At 40.3% G+C, this 26,326-nt stretch overlaps 1 protein-coding gene and 1 long non-coding RNA gene across 9 annotated transcripts; one reads left to right on the top strand and one right to left on the bottom strand.

The window, feature by feature from the left end:
- Positions 1-833: 833 nt before the first annotated feature.
- On the bottom strand, positions 834-9,525 carry LOC136432970 (uncharacterized). 2 transcript variants are annotated; one of them, XR_010755587.1, is made up of 3 exons: positions 9,378-9,525; positions 7,585-7,664; positions 834-4,886 (listed from the first exon to the last, which is right to left on the bottom strand). It is a non-coding gene; the product is annotated as an uncharacterized lncRNA (long non-coding RNA). The 2 variants fall into 2 exon arrangements; XR_010755586.1 differs by having other exon boundaries at positions 7,585-7,708.
- LOC136432969 (AMP deaminase 2-like) lies at positions 4,215-25,430 on the top strand. 7 transcript variants are annotated; one of them, XM_066424692.1, is made up of 20 exons: positions 4,332-4,446; positions 4,893-4,922; positions 11,520-11,805; positions 13,095-13,109; positions 14,142-14,204; positions 16,081-16,210; positions 16,335-16,515; positions 16,730-16,964; positions 17,117-17,246; positions 17,739-17,870; positions 18,101-18,163; positions 18,549-18,680; positions 19,436-19,599; positions 20,093-20,219; positions 20,563-20,726; positions 20,915-21,035; positions 21,397-21,570; positions 22,077-22,187; positions 22,308-22,349; positions 22,894-25,430. In XM_066424692.1, the coding sequence occupies exons 1-20, from the start codon at positions 4,359-4,361 to the stop codon at positions 23,086-23,088; spliced, it is 2,583 nt and encodes an 860-aa protein (XP_066280789.1). In that variant the 5' UTR covers positions 4,332-4,358; the 3' UTR covers positions 23,089-25,430. The 7 variants fall into 7 exon arrangements, with proteins under 7 accessions (XP_066280791.1, XP_066280789.1, XP_066280792.1 ...); XM_066424694.1 differs by lacking the exon at positions 4,893-4,922 and having other exon boundaries at positions 4,215-4,446; XM_066424695.1 differs by lacking the exon at positions 22,308-22,349.
- The last annotated feature ends 896 nt before the right edge of the window (positions 25,431-26,326 follow it).

Below are 26,326 nucleotides of genomic sequence, written 5' to 3' on the forward strand. Positions count from 1 at the left end.
ACTGCTGGTCTAGTCTTACCCATACAATGGTTAATCCCACGACTGTCTGACGGGTAGCCTTGCCCCTAACCCCGAGAAATTGCTTGTACAAAGCCATCATGTGCCAAGGTTGGCTCATGTAAATATACGTGGGCTGAGAAGTAGAGCAGACCGGGCCGGATCACACAGCTGTGGTGTCACAGTGACGTACGTTAGACTCACAGGTTGTCTGACTCCTGGGGTGCGCCTGAACCTGTGCAACCTCAACCTCTGTTCCCCAAAACTCTTCCGTGTTACACAGACAGCCCACACTTGAAGGTCTTGAAGGAACTTGGTATTTCCTCAAGCGTGTCAGACAGAAGGTCTTGATTTCTCTAATCTGACGTATACGGTAGTCAGTTTCCGGGACGTTTGTCCTTACTTTACCTTAAGACTCATAAATCAGGAATTAAGGATGAGTCGTGACATGCAGAAGATAACGAGTACTACAGTACTTAACCTGCGAGCTGGCCGTTAGGATTTTCAAATCTTGTCAGATAAGCTAATCTTTCGTCGGAATTCCAAGCAAAAATGATGAATATAAGATTCGTTATTATAACCCTCTTTCCTCTAGAGCACAACCTAATCAAGTCTTCGAATTCATCACTGTTGTTCTAACGACCCAGAGAAGTTCCAGTAGTCGGCCCCCAACCGTACCCGTGCTGAAAACGGGTAAAACGAGAAGAGTTTTCTTTCAATTTCCATGCGAAGTGAATGGCAACTATACAGTTGGTCGTTAGAAACGCGTGCGGGTTACCGGTGACACAGCTGTGTTGTTAATGTCTTGTAAGAAAAATTACAAATAAGTCACGAACTACGATGACAAAATCAAGCAGTTTTATTTCATTCCATATAGCACCCATGATGTTGAGGTGCAAGTTTGTATGTCAATGGCCTGTCGCTGGCGTTAGAAATGAACCAGGAAATCGTATCTAAACAACACTGTCAGAACGAGGATGGGTGTTCTTATGTAGGTTATAGTCACGTCTGGGCTGGAGAAACAAGTTGAAAGGAAAAACTTTTTGGTGAAACAAAGGTTTCTCTTCCCCCACGACTTCCCAGCACGACCCCGGGACGACCACATGTTGGTGCTGACGACCCGGGCACCTGTTAATCATCGCCAGGCCTGGTTCTTATCGCCTTTATCCCCAGGTCAGGTCTGCAGACAGATGGATGAGGTTACTCCGACATCGGGACCTACCAACGAACTCCCGGTGACGTCAGCAGCCATTCTAAACAACAGGTGGGAAGACAACGGTACTTTCCCGAAGATGGTATCAAGGGATGGTAGAAGGGAAGGGAGAACTTCCAGAAACATATCAGAGAGGCTGTTACGTGCATAACGTGATAGAACGAATAGGAAACAGAGGTTCAGAAAAGACTGTAAATAAAGGGAGTAAACGTCTCTCCACCAACACCATACTCCAGGAACTTTGAGTCAGCTGTGTCTGTTGGAGTGATGGTGACGAGGGATTTCCCAAGTGACGTACGTGTATCCAGGATGTGCATCATCGGCTCCGTATCTGCACAGGAAACCTGTGTCAAAACTATAAATTATGGAAATTAACACACAAGGGACAAGAACCATTGAACAAGGAAGTACATGATGCACTAGCTAGCCTAGATATTAATGACCATGCCACATTTTCGAACTCGCTACATGCCACCCTCCCCCTCCGACAATATTAGTGATCATTAGTGTCAATCCTTCAATTTTCATGATCACTCAGTTTCTTTCTCGTCATCACAGGAATGGTGGTATTCGTCGTTTTAGTTTGATAGCAATGTGGCCATATCGAAGAAAACAGTAAGCAAATAGATCTACAGACGATTATAGACAATTCCTGCCCATTCAACTTTTGTAAGCGACATGTTGTCAATAGCATTATTGTAAAGGAACAGGACAACTAGGCGGAAGTTTGCATAGATCTACTTGAAGCTATTCTACAACAGGGAGTTGAAACCCACATCAAAATGGCAACAATTGACAAGTGGGAAGTATGTGTTATTAGCCAAGGCCAGTCAAGGACGAGCTACACGCAGTATCCTCACAAAGACCACTTTCTTTGTAAGGGGTAACTCTGGTGACTGAGCTAAATTCCTGTACCGAATTTCTGATGACAGTAGGAAGACAATTATGTATCGAGTTTCTCCAAATGTTGACAGGGAAAGGGATCAACCGGGCGTTCCACCCTTTGTACGATAGAACGCCTTCCTATTTAGTCCATAATAGTGGTATGAGTCAGCGTAGGGCTTTTTGCATGCAGGTGTTTGTGCGTGAGAAGTGGGGACCAGAAATGGACACATGGTTGGATAATCGGTACCTGGTACTGAAAATACACGTTACTTGTGAATCTTTGGTGTCACGGTGAATGAAAGTATAGATATGTGGGTGAACTAAGATGAGCGATGACTTTTTTTTCGGATAAAATGACTGACCGCATGATACGAGAGGAGAACCTCAGCACTGAATGTATAATAAACTCACTCTTCTCTATGGATTTTTTCTTATAGAATGCATTATAGATGTGCAGGATTACCTCTCACGATCACGGCTACCTATATTTCAGAGTCGACACAGATAACATGGATAGAAAACTGTCTATATTTCAGCTACTAAAATGACCCTAGTCATGATGTTGACAATAGTTTTTATAAGCTTTTTGCCAGACGTGACGTCATGTATACAAAATTTACCGTTGCTACATTTTATTAATTCACGTCACGCTCCACCTGTGGAATCCTCGTGCCCAACAGAGATGGAGAATGTTCCCTCAAAGTGAAAGAGCTCCCTATTGATAAATCCTGAGAGTCACGTTGCCTCACATGAGGCACACCACTTGATGATGGTGACGTCATATCTCCATAGAAACGTTGATCAGCACTACACGCACTAAAAGGAAATTCTGCTGTGCACATGAAAATGCATGTGATAAGTTATATGGGTCTAGTACCACTCAATCATCGCTAAAAAAACAGCCCTGAAGAACCTTATATGAATATAACATTGGCACAAATTGGATTGGGTACCTAGTAACGTTGGTAAGTGTATGCAAGGAGGTTATATAGACTTTATATAACCTCCTTGGTGTATGTAAAGAACATTACTGATTACAACTAATCATCAGAGAGAGATTTCAAGATAAAGCATTTTTTCAAAAGTTGTTTGATTGCGCCCTTCTTTCGGGGGTGTTTGTTATATAAAATGATAGGGTCCCACACCTTCCACTGGGAAGATTCGAACACAAAATACACAAATCAAAACAGCGCTATTTGCATGTATTGGGATATAACGTTGACACTCTTGCTTAGCGTGCTTTCCGCTTGCCGCCCCTCAAAAAACGTCCGGCATGGCGCTCTTTCCTGCACTACTAATCAAGGCTGTTAGAGGACGCTTCTACTCGTGACATTTTCACAGCCTGTATAGCTGAGATCAAATAACTTTACCGCCAGACCATTTTATACTCGGCCGGTTTTCGCGACACCGCAAATAATGTACATTGTTGTCATGTTTCTTCTGATCAAACTTTGTGATTTATTCTATGGAGAAACCCTAAGTTAGTGAACAAATCACACAAAAATATTATGCCCGCATGCCCATCATGTCACGACGCTGCAGAACAAGAATTCAAAACCGTGAACAGGTCCTGGTGATCGTCTAACTGACCATATGTATATGTAAAAACTGGCATTCATACTTACAAATACAGCTCCAGCCTGAGCAGAGAACGTTCTCCTTGCAATTGTGACGTTCATGTGTACAAGGAGGTTCAAATTCAAGCCAGTTTGGCCAGTCATAATTCTTCAACGAGCTTCAATGTTCTACTCCTAGGAAACAACGCACAGTATGAACGCATGTATTAAAGAAGACACGCGTTAGGATAGAGTTAAGTACGTTCTACTACTGTTTGGACAGGTAAGATCGCAAGATTTGACAAAGTATGGAATTCAGTTCCATAGTTGCTGTGAAATCACTAAAACCAGTCTGTGACTCTGACCTCTGCTCTAAATCTCCCGCCATGATTGAACGCAGCAAAAGGTAGAGAAATGGTAAAATGTCATAAATACCGTAGAAAAACAATATATTCACAACAAACATGATTGATGTTCAATAGAAAATTTACTATATAGGACAATATACGCCAGTAATTACCATAAACGATCACAATGGACGTGTCTGAAGTTTTTGTTACGTTTGGATTCTCCAGTCTAACGAAAACAATAAAATGGCGGCCAGGGGAACTTCCTGAACATCGCCCCCTGCCAAACAACAACATTCCAACTTTATTTATCGACCAAATCTAGCCGTCTTTAGATACATCTGACATTCGGTGAAGAAGATGGAGTTCCATAAATCGAGACCAAAGCTCATTCGGATGGCGAGCAGGGAACAAGAGACACAGACAGACAAACAAACTACTGGTACAGGTAAGTCTGTCTCAGTTCTTGTTGACAAACAACATAGTGCAAAAATCTCCCCTCCCACTTTGGTTACGATTAATCTTTAACCTCCTCATATTTGTATTTGGTCAAATGTTTGGAGCACCTATTCTATAAGTGCAGATTTCCATACGTGGTCACGTAGAAGTACTTATAGCTCGTCTCGACTCGCTAAACGGCGAGGCATAATTTTGGTCCAGCCTGCGGGCTAGTAGGTTCAAGGAGGAAGGAACAAAGAAAGTCTTTTTGTCTCTTCTTTACTGTACAACGTCTTACTCTCACGAACAAGTGTTCACAAGGTCTCTCGAAGTTTCCATTTCCCAGTGGTTACACTAGTACGTTGTTCTCCTCAGCTGTCTCTGTGGCTTAGCTAGGTGACTTTTATTTCTAACTCTCCTCTCCACCTTGTTTCTGCACACCTGCGGCACCTGTAGGACAGGACATGGAGGAACACCTGTCACCAGGTGAGTCACAGCTGGACAATACAACCCTCTGATAATGATGCCTTTATCTTCATTGTTATACTAATTATCCTTGTTCACTTCCTTATTTACCAGGGATAAGATACACCTACTGGGTCAAAATTGGAAGGGTCATCTCTTTCTCATTATGATGACCTCCATACTTCCTCATTTTGTACTAAATAATGTTATTCTTATTTTGCTTTTCCTTTTTAGCCATTCTTTCTTGCTGTTGAGTCAAAAATGCAACTGGGAATCATGCCATAAAGGATGTCCTGCTCTAGTCAGTATTGACTATTGGTATCCTATAATGACTGAAATTTTAGTGAGGCAACAAATACAACTGGCATGTCAGGACTACAATGTTGACTGTCTTGTCAGGGAGATGTCCTTTTCTGGCACTGCTGCCAAATGCACAGCAGGAGCCCATCCCTTGGATGACATGTAGATTTTGATTGTATGTTTCCTTGGTCCCAATGTCGAATTCATATGCATGATGATAAAAAAAAACAGGCCCGCATTACACACATTATCATTTTCCAGTTCCCTAAAATTATATAGTTGCTATTCCTGTTCACCACCACAGTGATGTCATATGTGTTGCTCCCACTGGCTCTCTCAAAATTATCATCATGATTCCAGGTGTGCTAGCTATTCTCTCCAAAGAGGAACCACTCCCTCTCAAATAAAGATGGCTACTTGTAAATTGGGTGTGTTTGCCAGCATACACAACATGGTTCATTGGTACACACCTGTCTTTGTGCACCATATTGTACAGTAATGGTTCATTCCTCTGACTTAAAAGAGGTCTATGATTTAAAACACATTTGTAGTGTTAGCTGTATCTAAAAGATGTTGTCATAAAAACTGTGGGTTTTTTTTGTGTGTGTGACAGAGGGTTCAGACAAATCAGCAAAGCTAACTGACTGTTGGTGGCAATTGACCTTTGATTTTCCATATGTATCAGCCATTTCAGCCGGTACCAAATGTCAATGTTAGAAGTTAGAACACATCAACCTTTGTTTGAAGACATATGCAAAAAGGCATCTCTGTTGTTGCATTTGAAAAAAATTCAGTACCAACAGTATTATTATTGACACATTTAAAGTTTTGAAACAAACTGGCAGCCTTCAACCTTTCTGCATATCATAATGTATAACCTATATGTCAATTAAGTGACCCCAAGGATTGACCTTTACCAATAAGTTACTGTGATAAAAGGGTTTGTCCTTTGTTGTGTCCTCCTTGTGATTCCAGGTGTGGAATTACCATAAATCAGTCATTAACTGGACCAAATATACCATTGCTTGCTTTGTCACAAACATTCACAGAATTATCTTATGCAAGGTAGTGCTAATTCCAAACAAAAGCTGATTCCAATGTTCTGTGAAAGGCTACATGAATGTCATTGTTGGCATTGATGACTTGTGTATACACTGCATAGAATTGTAATAGATGCCAAGCCATGCTAATGGATTGAGGTAAAGTCAACAAGGATGTCATCCAGACCCCGTTCACACTCATTTTTTCAATCGCGATTGAAGTATAATCGCGATTGAATCGATCCGATCGCGATTGATTTTTTCAGTGTGAACGCTCCCAATCGCGATTGAAACGATCCAAAACGATCCTATCGCGATTGGATTGTAACTACCTCCGGAGGTAGTTTGATTGGATTAATCGCGATCGGATCCAATCCAATCCTATCAAATTTTGAGTGTGAACACAACTACGATTCATTCCATCGCGATCGGCGGAGATTTCGGCTGGTTCCGGGGGTGGGAGGTCATACATGCGGGTACGTGGGGTCATAGTTCGCATCGCGCGGGAAAACAAACCCAATCCGCACGTCAGATCGCTCTTTTGCAACAACAACAACACTTTTCATCGTCAACAGTGCCCAAGAAGAAGAATAAAACTCCGTCAAAAACTTCAGCTGGTGGCAGATGGCGCGATGAGGAGACCAGGGTCCTCATCGCAATCTGGGGGAGAGAGGAGGTGCAGGCCAAACTGGGGAAATGTCACCGAAAGAGGGACATTTACCGCACCAAGTGACAATGTCTAGCGGAAAAATAGACACAAAACAAGGACAACAAGGACAACAACAACATTTACCAGATGATCGCCGATAGCATGTTTCAATCGTGCTTCAATCGCGATCGGATCACGGCGTACTTTAATCCACTTGGCGAAAAGCAGTGTGAACGCAAAAGTTTCTTTGCGTTCAATCGCGATCGGATCGAACAATCGCGATTATACTTCAATCGCGATTGAAAAAAATGAGTGTGAACGGGGTCCCAGTTGCAATGCAGATATGTTGACTTTAGCTTTCTGACTACTTGGGCATGTGGATTTTGATGTAAGTGTGTGTCATGGTACAGGTTTTGGTGTATAAAAACTTTGGGAAATTAGTAGACGAAACAATCCATCAATTCATGTAAAAGTGTTCAAACATCATTTCATTCTTGTGGCTATACATGTAAGTATAACCAGTTGTGATGTATTGATGATATGTTTACAAATGTTAAACATAATCCACTGGTATAGACTTCTCCCTGGTGCCTAATTAGAGAAATGTAAGTGTAACCAATACAAATTTGGTGCCAAAAGGCTATTTCAGCAAGGAGAAGGGATCTGTATATGTTGCTATGAAAGCTCAACTCACCAGTCAGCATGTGTCATGTTGTTTGGGCATCCTATGTTTAGACTTATGACTTGGTGCCAACTGCGTACTACTGCCATGAACTGGAACGAAGTGGAAGTTTCCAGATAGGACGGTGTCATTTCGGCTATAAAAGCCAACAGATTGCAACATACGTATCACACAGTCAACAGTACAGCATAGGAAGACAACTACTGAAAAAGAACAGTCAGGATCAGTGAGAAAACAAGCAGAAAGATAGTAAAATGCCAACATCTGGTAAATATCACCTCTTTTACATTAATTTATACTACAGAACATTTTTATTCCCAAGGATTTGTATTTTTCTTTGATTTTGATTTATTGGTATAAAGTGGACTCAGCACATGCACGACACTGTGTCAACTTGCCATCAAAGGAATAATTGACATAAATTTGAGCAACTGACATTATAATGATTATTACTTGTCGACTTGGTACTGTGAAGTATCTTTTTTCAATGATGAATCTGTCTGATCTAAAGGTAACAGAATCAATCAGATTTGTCAGGTTAAGTGGGTGGTATGTTAAATATGGTAGGCTGATAATATTACATTGAGTCAATACAATACAATACACTACAATGTTGTAGTGATTTGTGAGTCATTAAGTCATGAGATAAAAGGAGATTTCAGAAAATGCAAGATGGTGGTCTTTGTAGCAGAGTATGACGTAGCTCACTAAAGCTGTGTGCTGCACCATCTAGGTCACATCACGAGACACAAGAAGGAATGTCTGACAAACATGTTGACTGAAAACTGAAATTGGAGATTTGTTTTGCAGCTCAAATTGGTTGGACTTTGGCTGCAGTCCAGGCCTGACTTTATGGTGACATAGCTTATCTAACATTTATCATTTGGGCAGGGTATCATTAATATTATAGGGTTACAGCGGTGACAAGTACACCTCAGTTATACATTGACTGCAGTACTTCATTTCCATATTTCTATTAGTATTACTTTGTCTGTCTTGTAAGGAAGGAATGGTGGTGTATATCTTATTGTCTCTTTTCTAATTCTATACATTCAAACAAATTTAGACATGTAACATATCACATTAGAAACATTAAAAAAACATAACCAATAAAATTTTAAAAACACTTTTTGATGCTGAAAGTCAATTGTCCCAAAGGGGAAGTCAGTTTCTCTAGTTCTGAAAAATTCCAAAAACAATCTCAGCTCCCACAACATGTTTCTCATAACGCTAGGGTGTATGAAATATGTTGGCAAAGCTTTAAAACATTCCATCTGTTGACCCCTGACCTCTCCAACATGTACGCCCTTATTGCACAATCCGAGGCCCATCTTGTGCAATCATATAGGATATAACCAAGACCTTACGCAATCAAAATGCCGTAAGCAGGAGGGTCCAAAATCTGTTTTGCTTGACAGTATGTTATTACAATGTAAATCTTTGAAAAAAGGTTATGAGGTACAAGTAGCTTTATTGATTTGGCCCTAGGTCAAAGGAGACACTGATAGTAGCTCCGACATGTAGATTCATGTATTTTCCACTATCAAAATATATGTATTGTTAAACATGTACATGTATATTGTTCTGTCTGAAAGAATATCGGAAATCGCTATCACATTATGAATTAAATATCTATGTGTGTGCCAATAGATTCTGCTAATACTATGAAGTATGAGTGGTCTAAATATTTTTGGAAAGAAACCCACAGTAACATAATCCGCGAGCTTCTTACTGAATAAAATCAGCATCGGTATTTCGTGCTGTTAGTATTTATACTAAAAAGCAGTAAACGTGGAAGAACATACCTTTGCATGAACATACCTTACGCAATGATGTAATGTCTATTCCGCGGATTAAAAAGAAGCATGTTTTCTTCATATTCAGAATCATTACTGTTCCTGGGAAAAAGGCACTTGAATTCCATCTGCCCTAAAGGACTGCCCCTTGCCCAGTAAATGGAACGTTCCATTCAAATTTTGTAAATCAGCTGTTTGGCAAGAGGCGGCCAGAAGGGGACCAGCTGGCCTGTGTTTTCTGGCTGCCATTGTGAATTCTAACCAGTGAGTGAGACTCAAAAGCTAAGCATATCTCCTGAACTACTGTTTTCAGGTCACCATGGAGTCCCCCTGAGTCAAGGTACTGATAGATTTTACATGTATATCATTATGTTGCTCTTTTGAGATAGAAACTGCAAGATTTGATACCTGGAGGAGTCATGAAGATCACTATGTCTATAGTCAGTGGTTGGAGCCTTCCAAAGGTCAGACCCAGTGCACAACACCATCTACACAAGACTGTTATTTGTGACAGGGCAGAACATGTCACAACTAGGGATGGAAAATCTGCTCAATGCAGACATTTTAATGTGTGTACATTGAGCTATAAGATATTGTATTTGTACTTTAACTGTAACATGTATTATGTATGAAAATGCTTGTTTTTTTGGCATGACTGGGTCAATAGATCAGTAGTTGGGGTAATAATTTGTAGGTCCCCAGTCTGTAGTGTAAAAGGACAGGTTCAGTCCAAGCTGTGTTTTCATGTCATTTCTGCTGAAAATTTGCCCTGGGCTTGCTTCAGACAGAAATGATCTGTCAATGATTCAGTGTGTTTATCACAAATTTGGACAACTGTTGATTTATCAGATGGCAGGCAGCACAATTGTTTTTGTATAAGAGGTAAATGCTGACCTATGACCATCAGTTATTTGCCATCAGACATGTCCTCCTCAATCCTGATAACGTTTTAAATGTCATGACCTGTGGCACCTCCACAGCCTCTTCTTCATTCATATTCATTCCCCTACCCAGTTAAAGCCAGCACAGGTAATAGATAGCGTCCATTCCGCCATTTATGATTTCACCGGCAAGTGGCGACAGGATGAGCTGTGACACAAAATGGCCTGTTAGGTAACGGGAAAGCTGTCGTCTGTTGGTGATATAGTCCATTCTGTTCGTTATCTGTGCTTATCGGTTCTTGGTGTATCAGGAAATCTAGAAATCCTGATTCATGTCGCTGCAGGCTGTTACAATGCAGCTTGATCAGCAGCAGTTGAAAGATATTGATGTGCATGACTTGACATTTTTGTTCGCCATCAATTGCTCTCTGCTTAAGTGCATTGTATTCGTACAGATTGCTATTTTGTGTTGATTGACCACACAATTTAATTACATCAATGATTCTAAATCATTTTCGATACCTGACTTACAATGAAAGATGTTTGCTTGGTGTAGCTAGCCAATATATTTATGCATTTTGCTATAACTTGTGCTGATCATCTATTATTAAGTATTTCATAGTTTTTATCATGCAACTTGTAGCATTGTTACCATGCTCTATTTTAGGGTATCCAAATAACATGTCTTTGCCTCTAGTCAATTTGAAATGTATGGGTGGGGGGGGAGGGGCGTGCGAGTGTGGGGAGTGGGTTGTCCATCAGCATATCTTGTCTGACTACATGTGGGCTGTCCTGATCAGCAAAATGCAAATTAGTAATTTTGATATCACTGGAGAGTTTGACCACTTTGTTATAATTTATGAAATTCTCCGGTAATTGGCTAGAGGCAAGGATAATCAATATTTGTTTCCCAATGTCTGTCTCTTCAAGATTATGTCTGAGGTTCAATATTGTTAAAAGTGATATTTCACTTTCTATGGCAGCTTTACTTAGTATTTTCATATTCCTTCACTCAGCATCTGATCCATATATATGGCCTCCGTCGGTCAGTATTGACCATGGTAAAATCCTAATTCACAACAGTCCTACAGCATCGACTATGGCTAATCAGCCCTATACGAGAATGGCAGTCTCTGCCACAAAAATCACATCTGTAAGCTGACTCAGTTCTGTTGCAAAGCTCTTTTCTGTGGATCTGCTTTTCTGATCCACTGCATAGTTAACCATGTTTGTCACAGAAATAACCAACCACTGTTTCTACCTCACACAGAGACTGAGCCTGACCTGGCAGGGTCGCTGTCCCCCCCGCGGAACAACGTGCTGTCTCCCACCCGCTCGTCCTTCCCGAAGCATGTCCATACAGTCATGGACGACAAGTTCAAGGAGATCGCCAACGACCTGTTCAAGCGAAGTCGCCACGAGTCGGAGACCTTCCACCCGGACCTCACGGCGCCGTACGAGTACCCCGACCAGTGTCCTCTGGAGTCGGAGGACGAGAAGAAGAAGCGTCTGGAGCGACAGATGAGCCAGTGCAACGATGTTAAGATTAAGTTTAAGTGAGTGGCAGTGCCCTTCCCTGGAGTTTCACAGGCTGTAGCAAGTTGGATCACTCGTAATGAAGTGGAGAGTAAAATTGGAACATTCAAAACAAGAGCATATTAATTATTATACCTAAGAGCCTCCTTGGTTGAACCCATGAGGGACATGAAATGAACTGTCTACAATACAAATAATTCTAGTCCTAATCCAGGCATGGTGGTACGATGACATGGCATGGGGTGCTACCACAAGAAAACAATGGAAGAAGAAAAACCTATTTTACCGTACCACTGCACCAAAAATAGGTGACCATTGTTGGAAAGAATTTAGTATCTTTTCCTTTGAATGACAGGTATTGTACAGGAGGACTCATTATCCTTACAAACAAAGAAATTCTGTACAACCCTGTCCATTACATGGAAATCAGTTCAATAGCTTTCTCTTGACTGAGTCTTACAAAATGAGAGAATATAAAGAAGGAATGATTTTCATTAAAAAACTACTTGTACATCAGAAGAAAATTTTCTTAATATTTTTAGTGGAATTACCCCAAAATAACACATCTTTTTCAAAATTTGTGTTGTTGTGGACATGCAACAGTTTAAGACATTGGGCTAAGCCTGCATTCCTGATAAAGACAAATGTGATCTGTTAGCTATGAGTAAACATCATGAGTGTTCCAGCCTTGCTCAGCCTGACAACCCTGGGCATTGTGACCTGCCTAACCTGTGTGCAGTGCTGCCTTACACTAACCCTCAGTTTGATGTGTTCTTATCCCTCTCACTATATCTTCTCAGCCACTTTACTTGTCGTCCCTAGCAGGTTGGGTTAGGTATAAACAAATAGAATCATCAGGACCATGGAAATTTAAAATGCTATAAATTCAAGTACATGTACATATATCAAATTTTACCACTCATTTTGACTGGGCTGTCAAAGACCTGGTCTTCTTGAAAACAGCCTATTTGTAGTCTAGTCGAAATTTATTCGGAAAGATAAACAATATTTAGGTTTGAAAAACTTATTTTGGTATCCTCATGGAAAATTGCATGAAAAGGACTTTCAGACCAAAAAAAATGTACTGATGTGTTAAGATAGTGTTAACTTAAACATATGAAATATGAATAATGCATTGCAGATTGTACAATCATGTACTACATCGTAATTGTTAATTGTATTAGACAGGATTGTCATAAATCGCCTAGTAGTACACACGACAAGCTGAAAAAATTTCTGGTGACTGAAATTTTCCATGTTGTTTCCCCTACCACTACTTGCATGCCATGATTTGCTGTGTGCTGTACAGGGGTTTGGATGGAAGGTAAGAAACAGACAGGCAGATATTGGCATGTCCTAACCAGTCAGTAGGTTCACATTACAGTACTTATGTTTAGCATTGTTTATTTTTTTGTTTTCATTTATTTTGGCAACACTTCTAACAATGCAAGAAGCCACTACATGAATATTCAAAAACTGGACTAACCATATGCAATGGCCAGACTTTCCACATGTTCGTGTCTGGCATATTGTGACCAGCAGATAACCCGTTTTTGTTGGACATACATGCATGTAACACCCTGTGCGTATTTCCCCATCTTTTTTTTAAAACTAAAATGTTGAAATTGTGGGCTGAAATTTGTACAATCATTGACACATGAAGATCTACATTAGTACTGTTTTGTAGCCTTATTTTCTTGTTGCTTGCAGAATGGTAGACACATCACCAGTCGTGTAATCATATGTCTGGTGAAATTACTGTGTAGCTGTAGACTCTGATTCAACGAGTACCATTGCAAACACCAACATTTCTAATTCTACTACTCTGCATTCCAGTCTATCACAAGACTATACAACACTGCATGCTAACCTAAACTCCACTGTACTAAGTCTTCTTCTTTAGTACTGTAATCTTTGTAGAAATTAATGGTTCCATGCTAGTGAAAGATGTGCATGATTTTTTTCTTAGTTTTGTTACTACAACTTATTGTAGATTCTTGTTGCATTCAATGTATGTGAATATTTTTTGGCATACTTCAAAGGAATGAAAAGGGAAGTGATGAGACTTTAAGCTTTGAAATTGACATGAGTTATCTAACATATATTTGCCATGAATTATGAACTCATCATCACAATTCACCTTACAAACCACCATGTTACAAATCATAACACATCTTTCATAGCATGACCAATATAGCAGTTTTGAAGCGTCAAGTCATCATCGGATGGAATGCCCATGACGAGGTGACGATGAACGCTGGTTTGACGTGATGCTTGTTTCTTTAGTTGTGTGGACTAACTTTGCGGTGTGTTTTCCTCCTCCTATCACTCCCCCTCCCCTCCTCAACATCTGAAGGTACGACAATAATGACAGGGAAGCTAGAACTACCCGCAAACTGAAACTCAAAGATTTACAAGAGTGAGTGCCTGATTCCTTATCATAGAGGACAGATAATTAGAATACTTTTACAGGTAATGAAAGATCTGAAGAAGTAACATATAGATAACTCTTCTAATGCAACTGAAGTCTATTTATACATTTTTAAGTTATACTTTACTAGGTACAGTTAGATTTTCAGTCTAACATATTATCTATGTTCTTATCAATGCTTACATCAGGGAGCAGATGTACAAGTCCACTAATGCTTTTGTTATAATAGAGACTTGTCCTGGTGACAATCCCATGCAAAACTAATGCTACATATGTATAAACAAATGATTATGAATGGACCGGATTATACTATGGGGCCTGGCTAGATTTCTAGAAAGAAGGTTTCTGTTTTCCTCATCAAAGTCTCCCTCTTCCATTTTTGTGCCCTTTTTAGATTTTGCCTTTTTCTCAAATTGCAGATAATCTGTGCTAATATTAAGTCTGAATCATAGTAAAATAAATCTGTTAAGATAGACAGGCACCAATGGATACGAACCAAAATGGGGCCACCTAACCAAAGATGTAATCAATTATTTGATACCTTATTAAGTTATCTATTTCATACTTATTCATGTGCACACCTTGTAATCTGGAGAAATTATTCCATACTTTTAGAACGACCATGTGCATAAAAAAGGGCCAATTTCCTATAATTGCATGTTCTGCATGTTACCATGGTGTTCCATATGGAGCAGAAGGAAGCACAGTACTTGTGGGAAAGACTGTATCTGCTCGCCCGCCTTTTCTATAGAAACAGTAACATATGGTCTGGTATTTTAGAATCTGCTGTCACGGTACAGTCATTGCAAATCAAGCGCATCAACATCTTAAAAATCTTAACATGTTGAAAATCATGTGTCTGTGACAGAGACACTGCAAACATTTAGTGATTATTTAAAATGACCAGTTTCATAATGTTCTAGACATTTTGTAATTTGAGCCATACCTTTACAACCCGGCCCAACTTATGAATATGTCTACGGAGTTTCATAGATTCTTATTGGATCCAGCCATCTGACACCTGTTTTTTTAGACCAATGTTGAAACAGATTATTGAAGGTCAGGTACCTCCTAGATGCTGAGAACCTAACCACATGCAAAATTGCATGCAAAAAGTGCTAACCCAGCTTGTACACTAGAGGTGAAATTTGTTTGGTTACTAAATTTTTGAATTTTTCTGCGTATGTGGTACATGTAGTGTTATAGGAATGTTTAGTATGAGCTGCTATTTCAGTTTTAACGTAACTATGGATTGTGTACATGAATAAGTGCCCTTTGTTGCTTTCACCCAAAGGGCATTTGGCATTAGTTGTGCACTTTATGAGTTATACCTGGGTCTCTGTAGTGGCCAGGTAAGCCCATAATACCTGGTACTGCACCTGGCGAATCACTTAAAGTGACAGTGATCAGTGCAGCCATTAACACCCCAGAGTCTCCCAGTAAGCTATCTGTGCACGTTAGTCCCAATGGAGCTGACAGTAATTCTTTCATTTTGAAACACAAAGTGGTTTTCCATCCCATCTAGAGCCTTCAGTAATGTTATGCACATTTGTACTGTATAGGCAACTGGAGAGGCAAACATCAAATGCAAAAGTCTTTGGAAGTTTAACTGTCACTTGTACTGTGTCTATTAGTACAATTATGTAAATACTGCTCTTCCAGATAAGGCTATTGTAAATACAAAATGGTGCTCAGTTGTTCATAAAATCTGGTAGATTGACATATTTAGCCCGCATGTACAGTATACGCTGCAGTCAGGTAGTTAAGCGAGCATTCACACCCATCCCCTTGTTGTGACAACACTTCCATATTGAAAAGTGTGCATTTAAAAATCAATCCTTCTTGACCGTATTGTTCCCACCAGGCACCAACAGAATGTGAAATCCCCAACGTTCTTTGGGGCCACCTTGACGCCCGCAGAATTCACAAAGGAAGAGGAGGAGGTGTTGGGACAGTTCCAGAGAGTGTCCATCACTGGGGATGAAACCACTGGGGCAAGTCTTCTCATTGGGAGTTTGAACGTGGATTTTGTCTGAGACAAAAATAAAACTTTTAAAATTGGACATTTATTTTCAATGAAATATGTCTCTATCATGAATTTTACTGTCCATTCTGTAGGTTCCCCTGAGTGATGTCCAGCAGGCTGCCACCTCCTTGACCGCAGCGCTGTACATCCGTAAGAAGTACATGGACACGGCCATGCAGTCTTTCCCCTTTACCACGGAGCGCTACCTGCGCATGTCGGAGACCGGGGAGACACCGGTTATGGACGGAGGGTGCAAGCCTGAACAGGACATAGGTGCATCTCTCTTCATATTGGAATTAGCCCTGAAAACAGTCTTCAAGAAGCCTGCACTTTCCACTAATAAACTGTTTTCAGTTATAAAGGAGATTTGTGTAGGAAAGGGAATATGTCTTTTTTCTTTCATAAAATCATATAGACTTAAATTACTCGTGAATAACCATTACCTTGTGTAGCTGATGACCTTACAGTGTTCTGTTTGTACCTGCAGAGCGAGAGGATACTGTTGAGGACGGTTCTCCAGTGTGTGGACAGGACCCATGGACCAGCCCCACCCTGCCTGAGTCCCTTGGTTATGCAGTGAAGATGGTAGATGGTGTGGTCCACGTGTACGATAACCTTGATGCCATGAGAGCTGACGAGCCTGTTGAACTGCCCTATCCTGACCTGGCTGCATATGTAGCTGATATGAACATGCTGTATGCCCTGATTGCTGATGGGCCCATGTAAGTCATCCTGTGGGCTTGAAACTACATTTCTACTTATAGTTATACAGACTGATTTGACTTCTTACCTCCAGCTGGAAGTAAGCCTTGTAGTACAAATTACCTGTGGGATAATGACTCAATCATTTATCAAACCTGGCAATCTTTTACAGAAAGTCGTTCTGTTACCGTCGTCTGAGTTACCTGTCGTCCAAGTTCCAGCTGCACGTGCTGCTAAATGAGATGAATGAGCTGGTGGCTCAGAAAGAGGTGCCACACAGGGACTTCTACAACATCAGGAAGGTCAGACACTGGTCTTACCTTAAGGAAAATGTCACTTTTGATGGGGAAGATTATGTTTGACAAAAATGGATGATTGCTATCTCACACAGATCCTTATAGCCATTCATACAAAAATGAAAGAGATTAAGCAAATAGATAGACAGATGTATATAGTAGAGTGCATAGTCCAGTGGTTCGTGGTCCCTCCTTTGGACCAAGAGGTTGTGAGTTTGAATCCCGGCTGTTGTCGCTCACCTGAATCGCATGCTAGTGGAAAGGACGTTTAGCTGTGGCCCACAGTTCATTGTACTTGTTGAAAAGAGCTATAGCTACGGGAATTTCTCCAATATAATAAACCCGATTAACTGTGTAATATGATAGTCTGTCTTTTCTGTCATGACCCCTGGAAGTTAGCTCTAATGTTCATAGAGTTGAGCTACTTATATTGTTATAAACTGGTTCGAGATCACTGTCACTTTCAGATGTCTAACCAGATAACTTCCTGTCTCCCAGGTGGACACTCACATCCACGCAGCCTCCAGTATGAACCAGAAACACCTGCTGCGCTTTATCAAGAGTAAGCTCAGGAAGCATGCCGATGAGGTGGTCATCAAGAACGGAGGCAAGGAACAGACTCTGAAGGAGGTGGGCATCATTTTTTATCTGCACTGTTCTGTACAAATTACATGTAAATAAGGTACATGTTATAACCTATTGATTTGTGCAGGTGGTATAGTGGAAATCATACTTCTCTAAGGAATTTTTATGCAGAATGGAAAAATGGAAAAGTTATCCTAGTTTGCCAGAAAATTGTTGCCCTTTTGATTATATGTAATGCTCAATTATATAAGATGTTGTATTCCCTGGTGTTGTAGGTGTTTGAGAACCTGAACCTGACAGCCTATGAGCTGAATGTGGACTCACTGGATGTCCATGCTGTAAGTAGGACCTAGTTTCTGTGGTACCTTGACAGGGGTTTTGTTTACAGCTGTTGAACAGTTGATTAATGGAAAAAAACAGATGATTGTAAAAATGCAATGACGCTGATAAATTCCATCAGATTACAACATTATTTGAAATTCACCTTTCTTGGATCAGAATTTTTTGCGTCTTTATTATTATGATTTTATTGATTTTTTCCACTCAAGTGACACATTAAACGAAACTTTAGGATACGTTTTATGAAAATATGCCAAAGTAAAATTGCAATTTCTTATTACCAGTAGTCCTAGAAAGTTTCTTATTGTGTATAGATGATGTTTCTATTTAAGTGACACAATGTCCTTGCATGTGGTAATGTCTGTCCACCTTGACTCCTGACAGGATCGTAACACATTCCACCGGTTTGACAAGTTCAACCACAAGTACAACCCCATGGGGCAGAGCGTACTGAGGGAGATCTTCCTCAAGACTGACAACTACTTAGGTGGAAAGTACTTCGCTGAACTCATGAAGGTACAGTACATGTACTGTACTTCAAAGGTCCTGAGTCATCAAGTTTTCTGTTTGTGCTATATTTGTATTGTAGAATGAAAAAAGACAAAATGTAAACTACGAATACACAAAGCCAAAAATAATCTGTTTTAATAGATATGTTTAAAGAGGCTTTAGGTGCCTTCATCATACGATATTGGCATGCTTTAAATGCATTTAAGTTCACGGTGATTTGATTTCGCGGTATGGAGAATATGGAGTGTTCGCAGCGGTATTTAGCTCACGGTTGAAGCAAGGTGGTAGGCAGGAAGAAGACAGAACAAGCATTTTTTGCTTACCGTGAAAGCTGTGAACATGAAACCTCTACAAAATTAAATGCACTTACACTAACTCATTAGCTGGTCAGCTGTGGGCAGATTGGGATAGTTAGAAATTGCACCAGCCTTACAAGGATAGACACTTTCTAATCTTTTGAACAATAAAAGTGTTCACGGTGGTCTCTAGTTAGTTCGCGGTTTAAACAAGTCGGTAGACAGGAAGAAGACAGAGCAAGTATGTTTGTGGTGTTTTAAGTTCGAAATGAAAGGCTTCCCAAGGAAACACGTGAACATGAAGCCACTGCAAAATCAAATACATTTTACACTAAGTAACTCATTAGCTGGTCAGCTGTGGGAAGGTTGGGAAAGTTAGAAATTGCCCCAGCCTTACAAGGATGCAGGTTTTTCTCTTCCTAATCTTTTGAACACTTTTGACTAAGTTGTGATTATCCCCATCAGGAAGTGATGGAGGACCTGGAGGAGAGTAAGTACCAGTTTGCTGAGCTGCGTCTGTCCGTCTACGGCCGGTCCTACGACGAGTGGGACAAGCTGGCGAAGTGGGCGGTCAAGCACAACGTCTACTCTGACAACGTTCGCTGGCTCATTCAGATCCCACGGCTCTAGTAAGTGCAGGGACATGGGAGAGAAAGCTCTTCTTTGGTGCAGAATACTTAGAAACATTATAGCTGTTGCTTTGATCATTTGGTACTCCAGAGGTAGGAAGTTTTTCAGATGAAAAGTAGATGATTTGATTATATGGTTTTTTAAGACCTTGAAAGAAAATGCTGGTAACTTCCTTCAATACCAGTAGCTTCAGACTATTCATCTGATGACAAAGTGCTAGATTAGTGTACATGTACTTGTAGCAGCTGTGCTGTATTCTGTTTAAATGTACCTTTTTCTTTTTATTTGAGTTTTCTAATCTTTATACTTTATTGCTTACAGATGTATTTGGTGATGTTTCTGTTTTGTGGAGGGCATGTTGGAGAGTCCATTGCATGCAAGTCATGGATTTAAGGTTTTTGTGTTGATAACTGTTTTACGTTATTATGTGTATGTTTTATATTGCTATACACTCCATCGATGTTCACTGTTGCTTTCTATGTCTGTTCCCAGTGATGTGTACCGGAGTAAGGGCACCCTCAGTAACTTCCAGGAGGTGCTACAGAACATCTACATGCCACTGATTGAAGCCACTGTCGACCCACAGAGCCACCCTGAGCTTCACGCCTTCCTGAAATACGTGAGTGGAAAACATGTGTTCTTATTCGGTTCTCCAAGTTTTGTGAACAATCTTGAACTTCACAAGTGTTTTGGTATTGGAAGGAGTAGCCCATCCCTCTCCTTCCACCACCTTTTACCTCCCCAACCAAAGGTTCCCATTTTACCAGCTCATTTTACACCTGGGTGGAGTGAGGAAAGTTGTGTAAAGTGCCTTTCCCAATGGCTCAACTTTGCTGGCATGTCGGGATTCAAACCCAGGACCCCTGGGTTCTGGACCAAACACCCTAACTGTTGCACCAACATGATGCCACAAAAATGTGTAGCTCAGTATGATTGATGTTTTGTATCCTGTTGTTGTGCAGATAATAGGGTTTGACAGTGTGGATGATGAGTCCAAGCCGGAGAGACACATGTTCACCATGGACAGCCCCCTGCCTGCAGAGTGGACGGATGAGGAGAACCCACCATATGCCTACTACCTCTACTACATGTACGCCAACATGGTCATCCTCAACCATCTGCGAAGGTACCTTTTTTTTTTCCCCTGTCAATTTTGATTGTGTGAAGTTTTAATTTCCTTTGCATTTTAAATTTTTGAAGCTGAAGGGAAAAGTGAAAACTACAAGAGTTAAGAAAAATGTAGGAAGGTCTGATGATTCAATACCTGGAAGTAGTACTAGTAGTGAGGACCTGTTCCTTTTGTGTTGTATTTAGGGAACGTGGGATGAACATATTCGTGCTGCGGCCACATTGTGGAGAGGCCGGGCCTGTGCACCATCTGGTGTCATCCTTCATGGTGGCAGAAAACATCTCACATGGCCTGCTGCTCAGAAAGGTATGGCATCAGATTACAGTACTGATGGAACCTCAGATCATCTCATGTATTTATATGAGTGTTAATTAGGGGTGGGTGCAGAAAATTCTTGTACAGGTCCGTTGCAGCAGGTCCGGACCTGAACCTGGACCTGATTATGGTAGTACATTATTACATGTACATGGTACCGGTATCCACCCCTAGTGTTAATCATAGACAGGCTACATATTCAAGGGAACTCGAATAGGAAGAAGACTTGAGTATTGCTGTGACAACAATATGACATCTTCGAACATTTCTGGCAGACATCAAGAAATCATCATTTCATAACTCCTTGGTTCATACTGCTATATTCTGACACCCCCACCTTGTGTGATGACAGGTTCCAGTCCTACAGTACCTGTACTACCTGGGGCAGATCGGCATTGCCATGTCGCCACTCAGTAACAACCACCTGTTCCTGGACTATCACCGCAACCCGCTGCCGGACTATCACGCCAGGGGCCTGGTCATCTCCCTGTCTACTGATGACCCCCTGCAGTTCCACTTCACAAAGGTGGGATCATGGACACTTACTCTTTTTATTTTGTATTGTACAGTAACAAAGGTTACTCATTTTTAAAGGTTACTTATAAATGTTTATTTTTAACAAAGGTAGACCAACAATTTGATCAAAGTTTGTCAGATAGGAAGCTGAGGGTGGGAGATTGATGCGGTAAGTTTATAAGTCTAAATGAAGTTTAGATGGAGGTGGGGATTCCATGAAATCTCATATAGTTGGTACCAAAAAAATGAGTTGAAAAATATAACATTTATTAACATAAATCCACCAGGGTACATAATTCCGCCACCCTGAAAAGATTTGTCCAAACAGATCTCCAACACAACGTCCCCCAGTATGATGCACTCCTGTATATCTGAACTGTACATACCTAGGGGGAGCCGCACTCTCAAACCCACTGTTTTTCTAAGTAGTGGATTTATGTAAGCTGGCAGATTAATGTTCATGGGGGTTAGTCTTAAGTACATCTGTAGTGACAGAGTTTACTTGACTGTCTTCAGGAAGCGCTGATGGAGGAGTACAGCATCGCGGCACAGGTGTGGAAGTTCAGCACCTGTGACATGTGTGAGCTGGCCAGGTCCTCTGTCCTCATGAGCGGCTTTGACCACAAGGTAATTACAACCCGCCTCACATTGTCGCATTCTTCTCTGCACTTTCCTGTGTCTTTCTTTTGCCTCTAACTCTGGGTTGTCTCTTCTCCAAACTGCTCACCTTTATCCATGATGGGACAGTATCAAAAAAGGAGTGCCACAGGAGAAAGTCAGCAGATTTCGGTGAGAGAAGAATCAGAAATGACGCCCCTATCCCCAATCTCCCCTCCCCCTTCCTTCAGTTCTAAGAAGCCAGAGCAGAGGTCTCAGCAGCCTAGCTGTTAGTAGTTAAACTTGTGATGAAGTTCTAGCTGAAAGTTCTTAGATAGGTTGGTAAAGAAAGATGAAGTGATGCACACAATTTTGTCACCTTTACAATATTCTGGTTCAGGATTGCCTATCATCAAATTCTGGTTTCCAAAGTGTTACAACCTTAAGTTGATGACCATTTTACAGATAAATTCACCACTTCAGAACGTTTCTTTTCAACCTGTTACTGTTTTCCTAGTCCCTTACTGATCTCTTAGATTTTCCTTTGGCCATGCTACACATGCAATAAGAATATGTACCATGCTTTCTTTCCTTGTGTTACACATGTCTTAACTATTTGTTACTGTAACAGAAATGATATGGAAATAAATCGTTTTACATGAATTTTTTTCCAAAGTGTTTGTACTCCCATCTTGTGTGAGTGTTGTGTAATGCAGGTATAATGTCATTACTCCAGGCCAAGCAGCATTGGTTAGGAGACAACTACAGACAGGAGGGGCCCGCGGGAAACGACATCAGGTGTACCAACGTGCCGTCCATCCGCCTCGCCTACCGCTACGAGACGCTGGTGGAGGAGCTGAAGATGATCTGTACGGCTGCCTGGGAGTACCAGCAGGACGGGGCCAGCTCAGGATCAGGAGATGCGCACTAATGCACTCATTAACTAACTTACAAGGAAGCCAGCAAGTAAATTGTGGTGCAATTCTGTAGACACATGCTAGGTGGCACTGTCTGCTTGAGAAATCATTGCTGAGAAAGGCAGAACAAAACAAATTACAACAAGGCTTTCCAAACTTTGCAAATAATGTATTTACAGGTCTTCTGTAATAAGATGAGATGATATTGAGAGATAGAACAAGATACACATGTACAGTAGGGATTGTTGTACAAAATGATTACAAAATGTTGACCTATGGCAGGGAAAGAGGTACCAGTAAACTGTTATGCATCTAGCATTTGAACTTGAAGGCAATGAAGACAATTCTGTACTGTTTAGACTGTCCCTCATGATGGTGCTGCTGAGTTTGCTGAACTAGTGACATTGAATGAGGATTGATATGTATGGCTCTGACTTGAATGTTTTTGAAAGGTGACTAGGTACAAAGAACTTTTTCTCAAACGTTGATGCAAGTCAGTAGATCTGCAGGCAGATGCTGCTTGTACTTTTGATACCTTTGGCAGGTGGAACTGTGGGTTGTCGTCCTTCGATGAGGAAATGGCCAGATTCCTGGTGGGTAGTCAGGGAGTGTGTTCGTGGCGGTAGACCAGGAACACAGTCAATAGCAGAGAGCATTTCTTGGGCTTATGTTTGGTGCGTACAAATGTATGTTTAAAACACTTTTTGTAGGGCTCTGTTATTTCTTGTTATTTTCGCTCAACCAGTTTGATAGTTCCCAAGATATTCCAAAAAAGTATGAATTTAAGTGATGGTGACATTCCTTTTTGGTTCTGTCTGCAAATTCTGTCCAAGCAGTTCATCCATCCATTCATTCATTTATTCATTCATTCATTCATGCTATGTGGGTTTGAAAGGGCCTATTCATGGGAATCTTATTATTGATAAGCAAACATAAGCATGAAAATGATCTCTGCTATGGAGAGTATGGTTGTGTGTAACTTGAGTGGCATGTGACTTTTAGTGAAAATTTTAACAGTAGTGTGCTGACATCTAGAGACTTGTACTAGACTGGCAAATGAAGCACACTGATAACTATTTAAAAAGGCTGATTTTTCATTTTCCCAACTCATGTGTTTTTACTTGTAGTCATGATATGTGCAAGTATGTTGAAAGTGTTTCTGTTACATGTAGATCAAATTTTCTTCTTGATGTCACTGGATCTTAAATGTCATCTAGTTGACATGTTTATAAGAAGAACTTTATTGCACGACAATTGTACATGGTACAAAGTATGGCAAGAATATGTAATGAGGATTTACCAGCAGGACGTTATTGAACAAGATATTTAGATGTGTGCAACAATGTAACAACTTGGATCTTTGCTAATTTGTAGCAACAACATGTACATGTATGTAATACTATGGTGATTCATACATTGTATGTTCAGGACTTGTTTACACATTTGAAAGATGCCCTTCACATGTTTTATCATGTAATTCTAGAATCACTGTTGTGAAAGCAATGTGAAGTACATCGCATAGTTGCAATATTGTGATTGGTGATTTGAAATTATAACTTTTGCCATCATGTTTTCAAAAGGTGTCAAGTCTGTAATACACACTTGTTGATGTAACCACTTATTTGTATGGCTTAACTCATTGTTTTATTTATTCAAAATTGTATCTTATCACAATAAATGTTTCTTCAGTGTAGGGTAGCTTAGAAGACATTTCGTATATCCAAATGATAATGGCTGATTTTTAAAAGGATACGGTATTTGTCTTGTTTGTTTCATGGTTTTCTTTACTACTCTTGAGTTCTGATTTTGCTGGAAGTCTCCAGGTAGCTTGAACCTGTGATTTGTGACTGTCATATTTCCAGAATTATGTCTGAGATTAGAATTCTGTAACCAAGTATCCACTAGTGCTGTATTGTGATCAGTGTTGTTTCTGTTGTGTAGCTTCTATGAGATAAGTTTCATACGTCAGTTTTCATGGTCAACATGGTATTTATGATGGTTGCTATTGGTTTTATTGTCTTTTACATGATGATCATTTCCCAAAGGAACAGCTTTAATACTAAATCTCTTAATCAATATCCCCCTAAACCCTAACTTCTTCTTTCCCCCAGAAATCGAAAAGCTCTTAACCAGTATAGATACAGCGGATAGCTGTCTTAATAATGTGTTGAGTATGAAAATGAAGTGTTGGCAATGGTGTCATACTGAAAGAAAGTTATCAAGATGATATATTTGATTGAAACTACTAGAGTTGTACAAAGAGAAGCATTATATAACTAAATAATTTGTCATGTGTAACTAAACCTGGATTAAAGAGTAAATAAAAATATCAAAATAAAGATTAGAAAAAAGCTTGTCTGATTTGTATGTATATCTTTCACTTCCCTTTAGGGATAGGGAAATATATTATTTCCTCTTAGTGTCTCCCTCCGGCATTGTGATCAAGTAATGGTCTTGACGGCATCACAACTTTATTGAGTGATCTGAAATTTAATCGGCTTCAAGGTACCAGTAGCCTCCTTGTCTATATAGCCTCCTTGCTGGGAGTAACCTCTTTTCCATTACCAATAATAACACAATGTGTTTGTCCCCTTTCCTCTCTTAGCTTGTTAGAAGGTTTCATCACTATTTGAAAACATTCCAGATACAAAGGTTGTTTGTTGTCCTGGTTATGCTTCGAGTCTTGAAATACGGTGTGTGAAAAAGGAGAGGCTATATTCTTTCCATGTATCAAAAGCGACCTCTATTAATCAATTGTAGTACTGCAACACTGCTGCTGAAGATAATGCAATAATGCCATTTTCAACTAAATGTAACCATTGCTTGGTATACCTAACGCAAGTGGTGAGGCAATGTCCAAGTTTTGGACTTTCTGAGGTTTCTTTCACTTTGTTATTGAAAATACGACCATATGAAATGGTTATTATATGTTTCCTGTAAATTAATGTAAATGCAGCACATGTCTGGTACAGTCAGCTGTACAGATTGCAGCAGGAGATGGAAGTACCAGTATCAATAATTGGCTGAGTCACTGTGAGATCAATTCACTCCACAGGAATGCACAGGACACGACCTTCCAGAGGTAAGTTCACACAGGTATTGGCTTCATCTTCATGATTTTCTGCACAGGAGACATGGCACTAAGAACATCCAGCTAACATCAGCTTGGGGGCTATTAGCCTAAAAAATGTTCAGAGCTAGTTTTGTGTATTTCTAGATATGCGACACTAGATTTTGACATTTAAAATAACT

The sequence above is a fragment of the Branchiostoma lanceolatum genome, chromosome 4 (assembly GCF_035083965.1).
Source record: "Branchiostoma lanceolatum isolate klBraLanc5 chromosome 4, klBraLanc5.hap2, whole genome shotgun sequence".
Classification (NCBI taxonomy): Eukaryota; Metazoa; Chordata; class Leptocardii; order Amphioxiformes; family Branchiostomatidae; genus Branchiostoma; species Branchiostoma lanceolatum.

What these genes read in the sequence shown, in the direction of transcription:
- LOC136432969 (XM_066424692.1), top strand. Translation starts at nt 4,359, where the DNA reads ATGGAGTTCCATAAATCGAGACCAAAGCTCATTCGGATGGCGAGCAGG. An exon ending in AAACTCAAAGATTTACAAGA is followed by an intron (nt 14,205 to 16,080) that starts GTGAGTGCCTGA and finishes TGTTCCCACCAG; the next exon opens with GCACCAACAGAATGTGAAAT. An exon ending in ATTCAGATCCCACGGCTCTA is followed by an intron (nt 19,600 to 20,092) that starts GTAAGTGCAGGG and finishes GTCTGTTCCCAG; the next exon opens with TGATGTGTACCGGAGTAAGG.